This window comes from Apium graveolens, chromosome 11 (assembly GCF_009905375.1).
Source record: "Apium graveolens cultivar Ventura chromosome 11, ASM990537v1, whole genome shotgun sequence".
NCBI classification, from domain to species: domain Eukaryota; kingdom Viridiplantae; phylum Streptophyta; class Magnoliopsida; order Apiales; family Apiaceae; genus Apium; species Apium graveolens.
In genome coordinates this window covers 3,018,866-3,036,790 of record NC_133657.1, presented here as the reverse complement: position 1 = coordinate 3,036,790, position 17,925 = coordinate 3,018,866, and the positions used below count along the sequence as shown (strand labels likewise).

Here is a 17,925-nt window from a genome sequence, read left to right as displayed (position 1 = left end):
CATTATTTTATATTAAAATAAATTTGGATCAGTGAACAGTGGTGACCTGATCCAAATTTGGGTCATCATTTGGATCGAAGGAAAATTTGGGGTAATATGTTTCAAATTTGAATTTGTGGATCAGTATTGTAGTCTTGTAGATGCCCTTAGATAACAATGGATTCGGTACATTTAGAAAAAAAAACAATGGGTTCGGTACAACGAAATTATACCCAATGCTAGATTTTTAGGACGATTATTCTGTCCCGAAGAAAAACTCATTTTTTCACATCCTCAGGACTCAGGAGACGGTGGTTCACTTAACTACTAGTGAGCTCAAAAACCAAGAGTGTACTTTGGTGTTAATTGGGGTTTAAGGGATTAAATAATGTTATCTAGCTGAGGCCATTGTCCTTTTTCCCATGTAAATTTAAAGTTGAACTGGTCAAAAGCTCATCTCTCTTCCTGTCTCCACCTGTTTCCACACATTCATTTAACTAGCTCCGTTTGGGAGTGATATTAAGAACGACGTGTCGCGAGAAAAAGTGATGTTTGAAAAATTAGACGATTATTTGGTAATTTTATGTAATTTATGTTTATTTTGATATATAATATATAAAAATAATATTTTTGAGAAGATTTAATGGTGAAACTGATACCTACTTTCTGTAAAGGCTGAAAATAGTTTTTTCTAAAAATATGGGGACATACTTTTGCAAAAACTAGACCAGTTAAAATGAACTAAACTTATAAATTTTCACGTTTAACATGTGTTGACAAATATATACTAAACAAAATTTTTTATTTTTACGGAAAAAGTGCAAAAAAATTAAATTATCGTACATCCATTATTTTCAGGATTTCGATTGCGAAATCCAAACTCATAAAAATGCACCAAACTCATAAAATTTAGTATTTATTGTGTGGCGTTGGACACACGTTAGAAAGACCAAATCTTTTATTCCAAAAATAAATAGTTGACATGAAAATAACAATTTCCAAAATGGCCCGTTGTATACATACATGTGCATGCATGATGTATGTAATGTGCATGTGTGCCTAGTGAATTTTTACTAGTATGGTAAATCCTCACGCGTTCAAGGTGCGCAGCTTTCTATGTTGTGGGGGTAATAAAACCCTGTTGCCTATTATTACATGCTACTACTAGCCTAGTACATCTCCTCCAGCTTTAGCCTGGAGCCTCCTTATTACACAAAAACCCTCATTCTCGGTTTAAGCGCGTGCCACTCAACCAACGCAAATATAGTGAGGAATCATTTCCACGAACCACTTGCACGCGTGAAGTAAGTTGTTTCTTACAAATGAGTAGCCAAAAGTGGGTAGGGTCGGGTCAATCACGTGCGTCCAATGCATCTTTTGGATTCTTCTGCTTATACACCCCATGTGATGTGTGTGCTTTCCCCAAAATACCCTTCTTCACTCCTTGTTTTTACAATATTAAGTTTGGAAAACAAAACAAAATAGCCTGGCAAGTCTGTCTATCGACATTTCAGCGATACGATATTAAAATCATCCTGAATTGTATTATATTAATTTTTTGATATAATACTCGAGTAAACATTCCTCTTAACATCTATCGTCCTTTTAACTTTTTACGTAAAAATAATATGGTAATCTATATTTACATTCGAGTAAAAATATTAATTGCGATTTCAGTCAATTTATTAAAGATTTTTTTATCGGCGTTACATATATTTTCCAAAGAGTAATATTCGACATACAAAAAATATATAAAAAATTGTATAATATGAATAACATGACAGTATAAAATAATTTAAAAGAAACAATGAGAATGCATGGATTTTGTTTATATTAATCCAATACAAATTTACATCTAATACTCCCTCCGTCCCTCCCAGATGTTTACATTTGGGTGGGGCGCGGAGTTAAAGTTAAAAAAGTGAGTAAAGTAGTGAGACCAATTAATATTATATGTATAAAGTGGGTATAGTGGAGAGAAGTAGTGGATGTAGTTATTTTAAAAATTATAAAAACCTTACTATTTTTGGAAAGAGGGAGTATATTATAACAGTTTTTCATCCATGTGTCCATGTACGCGTAATAATTACGAAAATTTATAAATTTTGATCATTTTAATTGATGTAATTTTCGTGTATGCAGTAGTCACTCATTATTAAAAAGAAATAATCAATCAACGTAACTTAAATTTATAAATTTTCACGATTATTATATATTTATGATCACACAATAACTTAAACTTATAAATTTTCGCGATTATTATGTATCTATGAACGCACGAAAAAGGAGGGGTAATATAGTCTAAAAAAAGGAGCAGGGACAGTGGTAAGTGGTTCGAAAGAAACAGAGTAGCCATGAGTAAGTGAGCAGTTCGATTCAACGTAACGCATAAAAATAATACTATACTGAATACTCCATTCTCCCTGTAAATCTCTGCAACGTACACTACTCCATTCAACAATCTCAATAATTAAACATCCTTTATGGCCAAAACAAACCCAGCTAGTTGAAAATGGAGTCTTCTTCTTCTTCAACAACAAATAGATCAACAACAACCAACACTGAGCTTTTTATCTGCTTCAGCTCACGTAACAACTCTATGAAAACTTCTATTTTGAGCCCTGGTAGGGCTCGTGATGGTCCAAGCTCACTTTCTACTTCTCTTAGCAGGAGGCTGAGAAATAGTGGGAGTATCAAGAATGGTCAGGCTTCACCTATGTTCCCTACTGGGAATAAGAAACGGGGTTCCGGGTTCGATAACCCGGAACCCTCGTCTCCTAAAGTTACTTGCATTGGGCAAGTTAGGGTTAAGACTAAGAAGCAAGGCAAGAAGATGAGGAACTTGTCGAGAAGGCCTAGTGGGGAGATGAGTTTTAGGAAAGTTGAGCATGGTCAGATTCAGAGACAGAGTAGTGTGAATAGTGTTCATGTTCATCAGCAAGAATGTTCTTCTCATAGGAATCAGAGATGGGTCCATTTGCCTTTGACTATTTGTGAGAGTTTGAGAGGGTTTGGGTCAGAGTTTAGTTGCTTGTTTCCTTGTAAATCTTCTTGTTTTTCTGGAGAGAAAGATGAGAGAGATGGGAGAGAGAGTGGTGGTGGAAGTGGTAGTTCTTGTGTTGATGTGTTTGCTAAGTGGTTGGTGGCTGTGGAAGATGAGAGTAGAGAGAGAGGTGGAGAGAGGAGAGATATTGAGTTAGTTGTTGAAGAAGATGAGGAGGATGAGGATGAAGGGAAGGTTGTTAAGAGGAGACATGTGTTTGATGGAATTGAGATTAAAGATTATGATGAGGAAAGAGGGAGAGTTAGTATATGTATTCCACCTAAGAATGCTTTGTTGTTGATGAGATGTAGATCTGATCCTGTCAAGATGGAAGCTTTGGCTAGTAGGTTTTGGGAGCCTCAGTTGCCTGCTGAAGATGAAGAAGATGAGGGACTGTTTAATGGTGGGGAAGAAAAGGTGGTTGTTGATTCGGAGAAAGTTGAAGTTGAGGAGGAGGCTGAGATGGAGGTGTTTGAGGAAAGGAGAGCTTCTGTTTCAGGTAATATATTTGATGAAGTAAAGAAAAGTAAAGTTGATGAAGTGAAGGAAAGTGTAGAGGAGGTGGAGATGGAGGTGTTTGAAGAAAGAAGAGCTTCAGTTTCAGGTCATATTTTTGATGAAGTAGAAGAAAAAGTTGAGCAAATTGAAGAAAAAGTTGAGCAAATTGAAGCAAATGAAGTTGAGCAAGAAGGTGTGAAGTTGGAAATTGAGGTACTAGCCAATGAAGTAATTGGTGAGGATCTGATTGATGATGAACAGGTGCAAGATAGTGAACAAGAGAAGGTATTAGAGGAGAGTTTGCATGCCAGTAATGAAGTGCAGTGCGGTGAAGAAGAGAAGGTATTAGTAGAGGAATTGCAAAATAGTGAAGAAGATGCAGTGGTTAGTGAAGAAGAGAAAGTGTTAGAGGACTTGCAAAGTGATGAAGATGCACAAGTTGTTGAACAAGAAGAAATTGAAGATAGCAAGATAATAATGGAAGAAGTGGAAGAGAATGAATCTAGTTTTGTGACTGCCCTGGAAGTATTTGGAAATCAAGAAAGTGAACAACTTGTGGAAAGAGAGAGCAGAGTAAGTTGTGATTCAATTGATGAAGCAAACGAAGAGAAACATATCCGGTATATCCTGCTCGACTATAAGTCAGATGATGAGGTTAGTAAACCTGAGCCAAAAGAACAAGAACCAGCGCCTGCATTGGTATCTCAAACAAATGACTCAACTGATGATGGTGAAGCCGAGAAAAAGACTCAACAAGAAAACCAAAGTCAAACTTTGAAAGCCCAGCTAGAACTTGAAGAAGAACAAGAAGAAAGTATAGATTCATATTGCACACAAGACGATGATGAAGTGAACAGCAATGCAAATGCTGCTCTAGTTTTAGACACAAAAACTGAACAGGAAACAAAAGAGACAGAAGCTCAAAAATTACAAAAGCTGCCTGATTGCTTATTGCTAATGATGTGTGAGCCAAAACTATCAATGGAGGTATCAAAAGAGACATGGGTTTGCAGTACAGATTTCATAAGGTGGCGTCCACAGAAGAAGAAACCTCACGCGCCGCCGTGCCATAACAAGTCCAGTCCAGGAACCGAAGAACAAGTGACTGAAAAAAGAAAGAGTGTCGATTCAAAGAACGATAACCCCTTTGCTGCATTGCCTCCATTGTACCCTGTGACGCAGAACCGTCCGGCGTTACAGCCGGGGAGGGCGTCGTGTTGTTTGCCGGCGGCTGGTGGCGTTTCTATGGCTACAATGATAGAGCAGAAGCTAGTTGATGCGGTGGCTTATGAGCCGTTTGTGCTGACTAGGTGTAAGTCTGAGCCGATGAGGACGGCTTCTAAGCTGGCTCAGGGAGCTTGTTTTTGGAAGAATAGGGCTATGGAGCCGCATAGGAGAGCCACGTATGGCGCGGCTGGGGTTGGGTGTTGAGCCGAGCTGAGTCTAGGGTGGTTTGTTTAGAGTGGGTCGAGTAAAGTTGTATTGTTTGGGAACTTGTTGGAGTAATGTAGTTTGTATATTTTTAATTGTTTTTTACTTATTGAGACACCAATGATTTTATTATTTAAATATTTGTTGATTGATTTTAACCTTTTGTGATTTTTTTTTAATTATTATATGAAGTTAAAGACTAGAATGTATGAAAGTTGCATTCATAAATGAATCTATATTATAATATATTATGTTTTTATATAATAGGAACACCGGATAGAGATAATATATTATAATATATTTTTCAATGACAAATATTAATATTATAATATATTTTTCATTATTATCTTCTTAAAGAAAGATAAATATTCAAATGTATTTGTAAATCACTCTTCTTTCTCTATTTAAAATTTCATAAATATCTATGAAATACTTGGGACTCAATCTAAATAAAACACTTAATGGATAAAGCAAAAAATTTTAAAACAATATTTTTAGTTAACGTCTACTAATTTTACTAATTTACTGGCAACCCAGGATATTCTATTGCGCTTGGCTTTTACTTCAGCTAATTAGGCCGTTCCTAGCTATCAAAAATGACAAGAACTCTAACTAGCCTCTGTTTTTCTCTCTCCCAAAATGTACACACACACATATATATATATATATATTATATATATATTCAGGCGAACTGAGTTGCGGTCTCAATTGAGCTTTGTAGGCCTGTACCTGTACCGGATTGCCCTCTTGCTGTTTTATCCTATAAAGGAATACACGGCATCCCAATACAAAATAGGTGGGGCAAATATCTCTTTAATAACAATTACGTCTTTTACAAGATTCGGCGACTCAGCTGTTATATAGTATTAAATTCATAATATAAATAATTTTTCTTTCTTGTTATTATTTAATATTGTTGTATGATTATAAGATTTTCTTGACCTTTGTGATTAGTTTTATTAATTGATTATTTTGAATTTTTAATATTAACCTATAAAAATTTACGGACATGATAACATTCTGCGACAGCTATGTCCCTTAATTTACGGACACAGGTATAGTTACAGTTCACCCCAAATTCCGGACGCGTCTCTGTCCCCCGAATGAGGATAACCCACCAGATAGCAGGACAAGTGATCCCAACCTCTTGGGTGCAAAGTGCAGGATGACTTCAAAGTTCTCCAACGAGGACACCCGTTGAATACAAGAACAGAGTTCCCAAAGCACACACAAATAATAACCCCACATCCCCAACAAGGACACCCGTTGAATACAGGAGGAGGCCTTCAATCATCAGGCATACCCCTGGAGGCCTTCAAGCTTTTCAAGGAGATCCCCCTCCTTGACCGTCTCAAGAAGGGAATTCTTCAAAGAGTACCTGCAACAAATACGTTAGTAGAAATAACCCTCCATTGCTCCTTTCCATGCATGCTTTGTCCTGAGCTCACCCTTGAGAATGCATTTACCACACATAGGACGCGTCATGAGACATTGGGCGCGTCCTGACTTTCATGAAGCCTGTATTGTTCTTCCAACAACTACCTTTCATGACATTCCACAGAGACATGACGCGTCCTAAATCTCTGGGCGCGTGCTCCAACTTTCATTGCTAAAGGACCACAACCGCTAGATACCTCCACCGTGGTGGACGCGTCCTACGTCCCTGGACGCGTTCTACACCAGGTAGGTACTTTCAAAACCTCCTTACCACAGAATCATCTTTAATAAACATTCCCACGAAAAGTGGGTGCGTCCTACTTATATGGGTGCGCCTTGATCTTCTCCTTTGCAACGCAACGCCGAGTTTGACTCTAATCAACCCGCGTTTGACCCACATTGATCCAATGCCAAATTTTGGGTATAACAACTACCCCCAAATTCCATACGCAGTTGAAAAAAAGTTGGAATTTTTATACGCGTCCTACGTCCCTGGACGCGTTCTACACCAGGTAGGTACTTTCAAAACCTCCTTACCACAGAATCATCTTTAATAAACATTCCCACGAAAAGTGGGTGCGTCCTACTTATATGGGCGCGCCTTGATCTTCTCCTTTGCAACGCAACGCCGAGTTTGACTCTAATCAACCCGCGTTTGACCCGCATTGATCCAATGCCAAATTTTGGGTATAACAACTACCACCAAATTCCATACGCAGTTGAAAAAAAAGTTGGAATTTTTATCCTTAAATCCAAGCAACGAAATTTGGCTTACAAACACAGGACGCTTCGTTGGTTGAGGACGCGTCTTTTCATTCGCTTTATACCCGTTGCGTTACAGCTGTCGCCCACGTCAACATACCCTCTTCTATAAATACCCTAAAATGAAATTAATATCACCACTTTACTCTCTCAACAAACGTCGTCATCGCCGTTCAAGCAGAAATTTCAAGTTCAAAAATTCGGCGATTTCTCCGCTCATTTCCCGATTTCCTTAGCTCAATCGAATCCCCAACTCACAAGGTATGTGGATCCTTCATTGTTTCTTAATTTCACCGAGCAAATCGTCCATAATAAGTTAAAAACTGTTCGTATCCTCCACTTTTTACAATTGTTCTTCATTACATAAGTACACGTATATGTATGTATCGATTAAAATAACATATTTTGTTTCTTTGATTCCTGACTGCATGTGTTTAGGGTTTTACTGAATTTTTCCCAAATTAACCATAGTCGATTCAAATTCGGCTGTATTCCCACTAGCGTGGACGCGTCTACCACTCAGGGCGCGTCTTATATACTTTCTTTGTTTAGTGCATAATTTATTTGTCATAGTTTTAAGGTGTTTCAACAAGAGTTGAGTAGACGCGCTGTCCAACTAGGACGCGTCATATATTTTATCTTCCCTGATAAGCTTCCTGCGATAGACTTTGTAGGACGTGTCCTCACGCTAATTCTACTTTTATACTTCTTTTCCTTTACTTTTACTTCTCTTCTTTAAGTCATGGACGCGTCCTCAAAATTTTTCCCTTCTTGTTTCAGCTGAAAAGAATGTCTGGAGGAAGAAAGAAAACAAATTAGCCTGTGTTAACATGAAATCTACTGCAACAGATCTGGAGATTGGGTGGACAATGAAGTATTATGACATGGAGGGCATCTGGACGCGTCCTCTTAGAATGATGAGACCCAATATCTTTAACATGGAGAATCTAAGGATCCCTAGGATGGCCCTCACTCCAAAACTCATTTCCTTGGGTGTGGGCGCGCCCTTGCACCTATACATCAAGAAAATTCCGAAGTGGTATGATGTTGCTCCAGTCCAACTGTCCCCAAACTCATACAAGCTAACACGGGCCTTGTACATTATATATCATAATTTGGAGTTGGGCGCGCCCTCCATGAAAGAATTCAGCTACTTCTTCAGCATCTGAAAATCCATCCATGGCTATCACTTTTTTGTTGTCAACAAATGGTTGAACAATAAAGGGTTTAATGAAGGCAAGATCAGCCACGAATGAGACTGGAATGAACCATTTTTCTATATATATGATGTAAAAAGGGCTCGCATTCATTTTAACTTAGAGCCAAGTAAGTGTGATATCTAGGACGCGTCCCCTTCTACATGACGCGTCTTCTCTTTCGTTATCTTTTAATTTCAATTTTTTTTTGTAACCCTCGTCTTTCTTCCTTAGATAAAAGAACTCAGAAAGAGCTAACAGGAAGGAAGAAAAAGATAGCAGAGAAGGTGTTGAAGTATGCTGAGAAGCATTTTAACCTTAAGGATATGATCACAGAGGCCAATCTTAAAAAGATTGGGGCTTTTTCTGCAAGGGTTGGTTCCATTTGTAAATACCGTGATTTTTACAATGGAAAACCCGTCCTTACTGCTTCTAAGAAAGCTAGAGGGCTTAATGCAACAGAACTAGTCCAACTGGACATTAGTAGACAAGTGGATTTAGAGCAAGGTAAGAATTATTAGAAATAGGACGTATCATGGACTCAGGACGCGTCATACACGCATCTTCATACACAGCCTCCATTTTATCTGACATATGTACATGCACTTACAATTTATATATTTTGGTCTTGACGCGTCTTGCCATAAGGACGCGTCTTCGTACCCTTTATATGATTTAGATGTTTGCATAAGGCTGTTACATTGCATGGTTCTCATAGGATGCGTCACATCCCACAGGACGCGTCTAGTCTTCATAGCTTTTTTTATTGTGTATCAAATCATTACATGCACTTGTCATTTTAATATTTCTATCATATCACATGGGACGCGTCCTTTTAACCTGGCGCGTCCATATCTAATATTTTCCCATGTTTATGTCACAGATATGACTTCTCTTCCTAAAGGGTTTGCCATTGGGGCCATCAAAAAATTGAGAGCCAGGAATCAGGCTCCTGCAAAATCTGATCCAAATGCCAAGGATCCTACTCCTGTTGTGGTTCCTTCACCTCCCATGATTAACTTCTGCATATTCCTCCGTGTAACGATCTCTACGAAGCGACCCAGAGCCAACCTCCACGGGGACCATAGCTTCATATCCGTAAGTCAGCATAAACGGAGTTTCCCCCGTAGTAGATCTTGGAGTAGTGTTGTAGGTACACATCACTTTTGGGAGTTCTTCAGGCCAATTCCCTTTGTGTTCTTCAAGTTTTGTCTTAAGGGTATGCTTTATTATTTTATTCACGGCCTCTGTTTGCCCATTGCTTTGAGGATGATAGACCGCTGCAAACTTCTTCTTAATTTTCAGATCCTCACATAACTGCCGCAACTCCTTGCTATCAAACTGCTTTCCGTTGTCAGAGACAAGTTTGTAAGGAATACCAAACCTGCACACAATAGAATTGAAGACAAAGTCTTTAATTTTCTTTGCGGTGATAGTTGCCAACGGCATAGCTTCTGCCCATTTAGTAAAGTAATCAACTGCAACCACTGCATACTTGACATCTCCTTTAGCCTTAGGTAATTCCCCAATATGATCAATCCCCCACATGGAAAATGGTCATGGGCTTACCATAGGCGTCAAGAGCGTCGCTGACATAGATGAGTAATTTGCAAAGCGTTGGCAGCGGTCGCATGCTCTAACAAAATTCATAGCATCCTCTTTCATCGTAGGCCAATAGTACCCTTGGCGTAAAACTTTCATCGCCAACGAGTTACCCCCGAGTGATTACCACAAATTCCTTCATGCACCTCCCTTAAGATGTAATTTCCCTCTTCTTCATCGACACATCTGAGTAACGTTTGATTGAAGCCTCTCTTATATAGAACTTCATCGTACACCACTTACCTTGCAGCCTGGTAGCGAAGTCGTCGAGCCTTGAACTTATCTTCGGGAAGTGCTCCCTTGTGAATATAGGAAAGAATGGGCGTCATCCATGTTTCTTTGGGAGCCTCATCTACTTGCATAGCCTCTACCTCTGGGATACTAGGAATCTCCTGGATTTCTAAGGGTATAGACCCCAACAATACAACATCCTGCTATCCCATTTTTTCCAGGGCATCCGCATTGCTGTTCTTTTCCCGCGGTACACATTCCAGCCTAACCTCTTTGAACTTTACAATCAGGCGCTGTGTGCACCTCAAGTACAATTCCGTTCGCGGTCCTCGAGCTTGAAACCCCCCATTCACCTGATTTACTACCAACTCCGAGTCACTCTTCATAATTAGGTTCCGCACTCCCATTTCCAAAGCGATCTTCAGGCCATTGATCAATGCTTCATATTCCGCATCATTATTCGTTGCATAAAATTTGAAGTGAATCGCACTCATCAGATGATGGTCCTCTAGAGACACGAGTACTATGCATGCGCCTGCTCCTCCATTGTTAACTGCCCCATCCACATGCAAGATCCACCAGGGATGTGGAAGCTCCTCTAAAACCTCCTCAGTGTGAGGGCGACGTAACATTACCAAAGCCTTATCATTAACTGCAAAATCAAATTCCAACAGGAAATCAGCTAAGGCCTGCCCTTTAATCGCCGTGCGGGGCATATATTCCAAGTCAAACAGCCCCAACTCCACAGCCCATTTCAACATTCTCCCCGACGATTCTGGCTTGTGAAGGACTTGCCGCAGAGGATATATTATACGGACTTCAATTCTATGGGCCTGGAATTATGGGCGTAGCTTCCTTGACGCAAGGATCAAGGCATAAACCAACTTCTCCATACTTGTATAGCGAGTTTCAGCATCATGTAATCACTTGCTCACATAATACACTGGTGATTGTTGCGCATCCTCTTCTCTTACTAGCACAACGCTGATTGAATACTCAGAAACTGCAAGGTATAGGATTAGGGATTCTCCATCTAATGGTTTTCACAATATGGGAGGGTTCCCCAGTTGTTCCTTGATCCTCCTAAAATCCTCCTCACATTCTGGTGTCCATACAAAGTCTTTCCCTGTCACTTTAATTGACTTAAAGAATTCTTTGCACCTGTCAAATGATTTAGAGACAAATCGGTTCAACGCGGCGATCCTTCCAGTTAGGCTTTGCACCTGCTTCACATTGATGGGAGATTTCATGTCTCACAGCGCTTTGATCTTCGCAGGGTTAGCTTCAATTCCTCTATGATTGACGATGAACCCAAGAAACTTGCCTGACTCTATGCCGAACACGCACGTCTTTGGATTCAATTTCATACGAAACCTCCTTAGAATGTTAAACATTTCCATCAAGTGCTCGTTATGATCATTTGCCTCCTTGGATTTTACCAACATATCGTCCACATATACCTCCATGGTTCTTCCAATCTGGTTCTTGAACATCATGTTCACCAATCGTTGGTAGGTCGCGCCAGCGTTGATCAATCCAAATGGCATCGCTATGTAGCAATATAACCCTCTATCAGTGATGAAGGATGTATGCTCCTGATCGGGGCCGTACAGGGGGATTTGATTATAACCAGAGTATGCATCCATAAAACTTAGCAAGGCATGCCCTGCCGTCGCGTCAACCAACTGATCAATTCGTGGGAGCGGAAAACTATCCTTTGGGCAAGCTTTGTTGAGATCTGTAAAATCTACACATGTTTTCCATTTCCCATTTGGTTTTTTCACAAGCACCGAATTTGCAAGCCATTCGGGGTAAAAAGATTCTTTAATCAAACCAACTTCCAACAATCGATCTACCTCTTCCTTTAATGCTATCGCCCTTTCCCCGCTCACCGGCGACGCTTTTTTCGTATGCCCGTGCAATTAGGGAAAATGTTCAACCGATGACACATTACCCCTGGATTGATCCCCACCATGTCTGAATGACTCCATGCGAAGACATCGAGATTTTTAATCAGAAAATGAGTAAGCTTTTCCCTCATTTCATAACTTAGTTGAGATCCCACCTACAAAATCTTGCTTGGGTCATCCTTATCGACCGGAACATATATTGTGTCTTCGGACGACCCTGTTTTCTCGGCAGACATAGGGATCCTGGGATCCAAATTAAAATCAAAGTCCCCGGGGCCCTCAACTTCCATTCCTACATTCGAGGGCGCATCCCCATATGTGGGAGCATCCACCTCAGGACAAGGCATGGCTTGGAGCATTGCAGATGTGGAGGGCGCGTCCTCATTTTGAGAAACATCAACCTCAATTTCATTTCCACTTTTCAAGGGCGCGTCCCGCCCTTGAGGAGCATCCACCTTAAGGCTACTTTCCAGAATCTGTAAAATCTCACTTCTTCCTTCCAACTTTTCTCTATTAACCTCCTTCCACACAATCCCTTATGTACGATTCACCATGAGTTCCTCCACACTACGGATCCTCGAAACATTCCCTAACGTCAAAGTAGGGGCCCTGGTGACATGAGTTTCTTCTTCCTCTGGATCTTCTACAAAATAATGGGCATGAACCTCTCCATTTGGTTTTTCCTGAATGTCCGCCACATCTTCAAATGGAAGACCTTTTCCTTCATACCTTCTCCTACAAAGTTTTTTAACAGCCTTGTGATAGTAGTCACGTGATTCGTATTGCGACCCTCTCATACTGCCCACTCCGTTAGGTGTTGGGAACTTTATCATCAAATGATGTATCGAGGTTATCACCCTGAACGCTAGCAACCAAGGTCTGCCCACCAACACATTGTGCGCGGAGTCCTGATCCAGCACTTTGAAGTCTATCATTTGAGTGACAGACAGAGCTCCTTCCCCAAGCGCGACAGGAAGCCTAACCGAACCCATAACCCTTACTGCCTCTCCAGTAAAACCGTAGACGTGCGCGTCCACAAAATTCATGTCACTGTCCGGGAAAACCAATTTCTTGTACATGCTATAATACAGGATATTCGCAGAGCTCCCATTGTCTAAGAAGACTCGATGCACGTTCATTGCCCCAATAAGCATAGTTATTACTAGCGCATCGTTATGGGGATGATGTACCCACCTTGACTTTCTCTCCCTGAACGTAATATCAGCAGATTCCCCTTTGAATATTTTTGGAGGTCTATCTTCCAAGTTATGAATGTTGGTGAGTGGTGGGTGTCGTGCCTCTTTTGCATTCCTTTCCAACGCCTAATTGCTATCACCAACAAATGGATGTCCTCCGAAGATTGCCCGAATACTTCCGACCCTTTGGAACTTAACATCCGTTGTCTTTTCGACATCTTCTGCCTGTGTGGAATGCCTTTCAACTTTCCCCTTGTCATCACTTCCTCTGTGTCGTTTCACCTTATCAATCCACTCTCCCAGATATCCAGCCTTGATCAATTCTTCAATTTCATCTTTTAGGTGACGACACTCGTGGGTGTCGTGGTTGGTAGACTCATGGTAATCGCAATATTTTTTCTTGTCTCTACTCTGCCACGAAGTCAGACGGTCTGGTTTCTTGAAAATTCATCTGTCCTTATTCACCTCAAAGATGTGATCAATGGATACTGCCATCGGAGTATAATTACTCACCTTCTTTTCATAGTTTGACGGTGGACTCCACTCTCTCTGCACGTTCACAGCGTTCACCCTATTAGGGCTTCGGGCATTCCGCCGATAATCTGGACTAGCGGATCTGTCTCTCCTCTTAGCTCTCCCCTTGGAGTTGTGGGTATTATCATTCTTCTTTGTCTCGATGAGCGACTGTTCAATTTCTTTGAAGGATTCCGCCTACGCAAGTATGTCAGCTAACGACACAAGGTCCTTTCCTTACAAGTGCTTCCAAAAATCCGTTCCCACGTGCAGACCAGCTATAAGAAGTATTTTTAGGGTCTCGTCAGTTGCGCCTCTCACCAAGGTAGATTCTGCATTGAACCTTTTGAAAAATACAAAGTCAAGCTTTCCCCCTCCTTCTGTTTCACATTGGCCAGTGTGGTAACAGGTGGCGTATACTTCACCGCAACCTGGAACTGAGTTAGAAACAAGGTTTTCATCTGTTCCCAAGATGTGATGACTCCTGGACCAAGTTTTTGGAGACATTGTTAAACACCTTCTCTAAAGGTGGCCACCAGAAGACGGCATCGTACCAAGTCAGGTACCTGATATACATCCATCTCAATGTTGAAACGTCCCAAGAATTCCACGGGGTCAGAGTTTCCAGGAAAACGCAAGTCATTAGTTGTGTTCCTGTATCATTCGGGCAGCTGCGCTTACCTCACGATAACAGAAAAAGGGGATGGAGCTTGCGCAATTGCTGTCACCCTACCTCCTTCAAGATGGTTGAGCAACCTCTTAAGATCATTCACATTAAACGTTCCTACTCCAGGAATGGTTTGAATGGAGGGTTGTTGGGGTTGCTCCACAACTTGTTGTTGTTCCTTTTGGTTCCCCCCGGGTGTGCCAGTGGATCTCACCGCTCCTCGCCCTGAGGCTGCGGCTGTGGTATATTACCATCCTGATTTTGAACATTCCCTTGCGCACGAGGTTCCTCATGGCCGTGTCTCATTATTTCATTGTTGTTTTGCAACCTTTCTTGAATTTGGCCATCGTCCCGGTTATGAGGACGCGTCCTGGATCCGTTGCCTGTAGCGCTGTGAGAAGCCACAGGAACAACGACAGGTACTTCATCAGTTGAGGGCGCGCCCTCTCGTCTCCCAATATATGGCACCCTTCCATGTTGGTATCCCATTATTCCTCGCCCATTCCTCTGATAGTCGCGGCCGTAATTTCCAAACCTTCCTCGCGGAGGGGCACGCTCGTGTTAGCGATGTCGCACCCTATCATCCCTTGGGTATGTAGGGGCACACGCGTTGTATCACGGGGCCTCGTTTCTCCAGTGTTTCCTTCCTTTTGCCATTCTACCAGCAACATTCTCAGATCGTCGTCTTCTAACCTTATGCCAAGCCTTTTCTTTAAGGTTGAAAAATCTCTCCTCTCCTCATCTTGATTCTGAATATTTTCAGCACGACGACGCTCGTCCGTTGTACGCCCAGACCTATGTGGGTGTGGTACAACCTGATTACCGAGACGATGCCTCTCTCTGCCGTCAGTGTCCTCATCGACAAGCTCCACAATAGGTTCTACATCATCAGAATATTCCAAGCACCGCGGAGTGATTCGCGGGTTTTCTCCGCTGGCCCGGGCATCTCCCTCAACTATGGGTGCTTTCCCCATGGCGTGGCCATAACGGGGAAAACGACGACCCCGCCTCGTCTTGCGACGCTCCACCGTACTTAGCCTTGAGTGAAAGTTGTTCAGAGTATCCCCCATGCGGTACAACTGCTCCAAGATATCAGTGTTGTTGATGAGATCTGGAGGTGTTCCTCCCACATCTGGAGCTCTCGGAGGATCTACCATGTTTCTGGGCACGTAGGGTTCATGGCGAGTGTAGCCTCCCTCGCCCTCTCCTTCAGATCTGCTATCACTTTCATCATAAGAACTTCCATCATGATTGTAAGACATCTTTTCCTCCCAAGATTATGATCCTAATGAGCACCCCTCCTTCTAGCGCTAATTTGTTGACGGAGGAATCTGGTAACAACAAAGATTGAGGTTTCTCGCCGAAATTAAGATCTATGACGGTGATTCTTCGCCGGAAAATTAAGCGGTGTGTGGTGGTTTGTGGTTGTTTTAGGCTGAGATTGATCAGAGTAAGTAGTGGCTCTCTTATCAGCTCTCAACTTCTTACCCTTCTCAATGTGCCTACGTACCCTTTATACAAGGATCAAGACTGACGTAGTTCTAGGGGAACAAGAAATCTAATGGGCTTAGACTTCTTATTCCTAGGCCCGGTTGAAGCTCATCCAGAATCCATCTTCCGCTAGCTTTAGGAATGTCCAACTATGAGGCCCAACCGCGAAGGCCCAAGGCTCATATATAATCGCGGGACTTCAGGGACAATGCATCTCCCTGCGCAAGGATAACATTCTGCTACAGCTATCTCCCTTGATTTACGGACACAGGTATAGCCACAGTTCACCCCAAATACCGGACGCGTCTCTGTCCCCCGAATGAGGATAACCCACCAGATAGCAGGACAGGTGATCCCAACCTCTTGGGTGCAAAGTGCAGGATGAGTCCAAAGTTCTCCAACGAGGACACCCGTTGAATACAAGAACAGAGTTCCCAAAGCACACACCAATAATAACCCCACATCCCCAACGAGGACACCCGCTGAATACAGGAGGAGGCCTTCAATCATTAGGCATACCCCTGGAGGCCTTCAAACTTTTCACGAACATCTCCCTCCTTGACCTTCTCAAGAAGGGAATTCTTCAAAGAGTACCTGCAACAAATACGTTAGTAGAAATAACCCTCCATTGCTCCTTTTCATGCATGTTTTGTCCTGAGCTCACCCTTGAGAATGCATTTATCACACATAGGACGCGTCTTGAGGCATTGGGCGCGTCCTGACTTTCATGAAGCCTGTATTGTTCTTCCAACAACTACCTCTCATGACATTCCACAGAGACAGGACGCGTCCTAAATCTCTGGGCGCGTGCTCCAACTTTCATTGCTAAAGGACACAACCGCTAGATACCTCTACCATGGTGGACGCGTCCTACATCCCTGGACGCGTTCTACACCAGGTAGGTACTTTCAAAACCTCCTTACCACATAATCATCTTTAATAAACATTCCCATGAAAAGTGGGCGTGTCCTACCTATATGGGCGCACCTTGATCTTCTCCTTCGCAACGCAACGCCGAGTTTGACTCTAATCAACCCGCGTTTAACCCGCATTGATCCAATGCCAAATTTTGGGTATAACAGGTAATATTAAATAAACTATATTGAAAAGGCTAATTATAAGATAATTATCAAATAATATTAATTAATATTAAATTATCTAAAGAACAAATATTTGATTCGTAAGATAGAGATACAATTCGTTTCATAAAAATAAAACTAATATGTTAGATTTCTATATCAAGTAAAACAATGCAAAACTAGAATTATAATAGAAAATTTCAGAACTGATTCGATTCTTTTTAACCACATAACTATTTTTTGCAAGTACCAATTTAATATTTGATATTAATATATTAATTTTAATTCGTGTTTCGCACAGGTTATGAATAATTCTCTACAAATATTAATTCGGTATTTTTAGTTTCGGGTTATCAACTATCAACTATTTATACTAATAAGCGAAATCATGTTTAGGTACCAAATCTTGGTACTCACTAAAAAATTATACAACTATTTTTAAATTTTATGTAATAAAATCTCAACTGAGAAAAATTAACTTCTACTATGTAAATTTTATTTTTCCTTCAATTTTTATTTGTTGCTGAACATCCAAGTGTGATTTACTTTAAAATAATCGTATTAGTAAGTTAACATGTCAGATTTGTATAAGTAAATAATTAGGTGCATACATAACTAAAACTATACGGTGAAATTTTAGAGTTACACTTAACTTCGATTTTTTTAACTGCATATTTTAACAGCATTTTATCTAATATTTAGATTTGTATTTTGTGCAGATTATGAGTTTCAGTTTTATGCAAATAATAATATGATACTATTAATTTTAATTTCGGGCCCGTGCTTCGCACGGGTTACCGACCAGTAGAATTTGAATAGAAGATAGGCTCTAATATATTTAAACACGTTAAATATATATTATATAATATATTCATTACAAAACTCACTGT

The 17,925-nt window shown here is 41.0% G+C and overlaps 2 protein-coding genes across 2 annotated transcripts; one reads left to right on the top strand and one right to left on the bottom strand.

The window, feature by feature from the left end:
* The first annotated feature begins 2,326 nt into the window (after positions 1-2,326).
* Positions 2,327-5,103, top strand: LOC141697085 (uncharacterized). Its single transcript, XM_074501295.1, has one exon. It carries the CDS (start codon positions 2,492-2,494, stop codon positions 4,949-4,951), a length of 2,460 nt encoding a protein of 819 aa, XP_074357396.1. The 5' UTR covers positions 2,327-2,491; the 3' UTR covers positions 4,952-5,103.
* A 5,279-nt stretch (positions 5,104-10,382) lies between these two features.
* On the bottom strand, positions 10,383-10,940 carry LOC141697623 (uncharacterized). The gene has a single exon (XM_074502108.1). The coding sequence runs from the start codon at positions 10,938-10,940 to the stop codon at positions 10,383-10,385; it is 558 nt and encodes a 185-aa protein (XP_074358209.1).
* Positions 10,941-17,925: the final 6,985 nt, after the last annotated feature.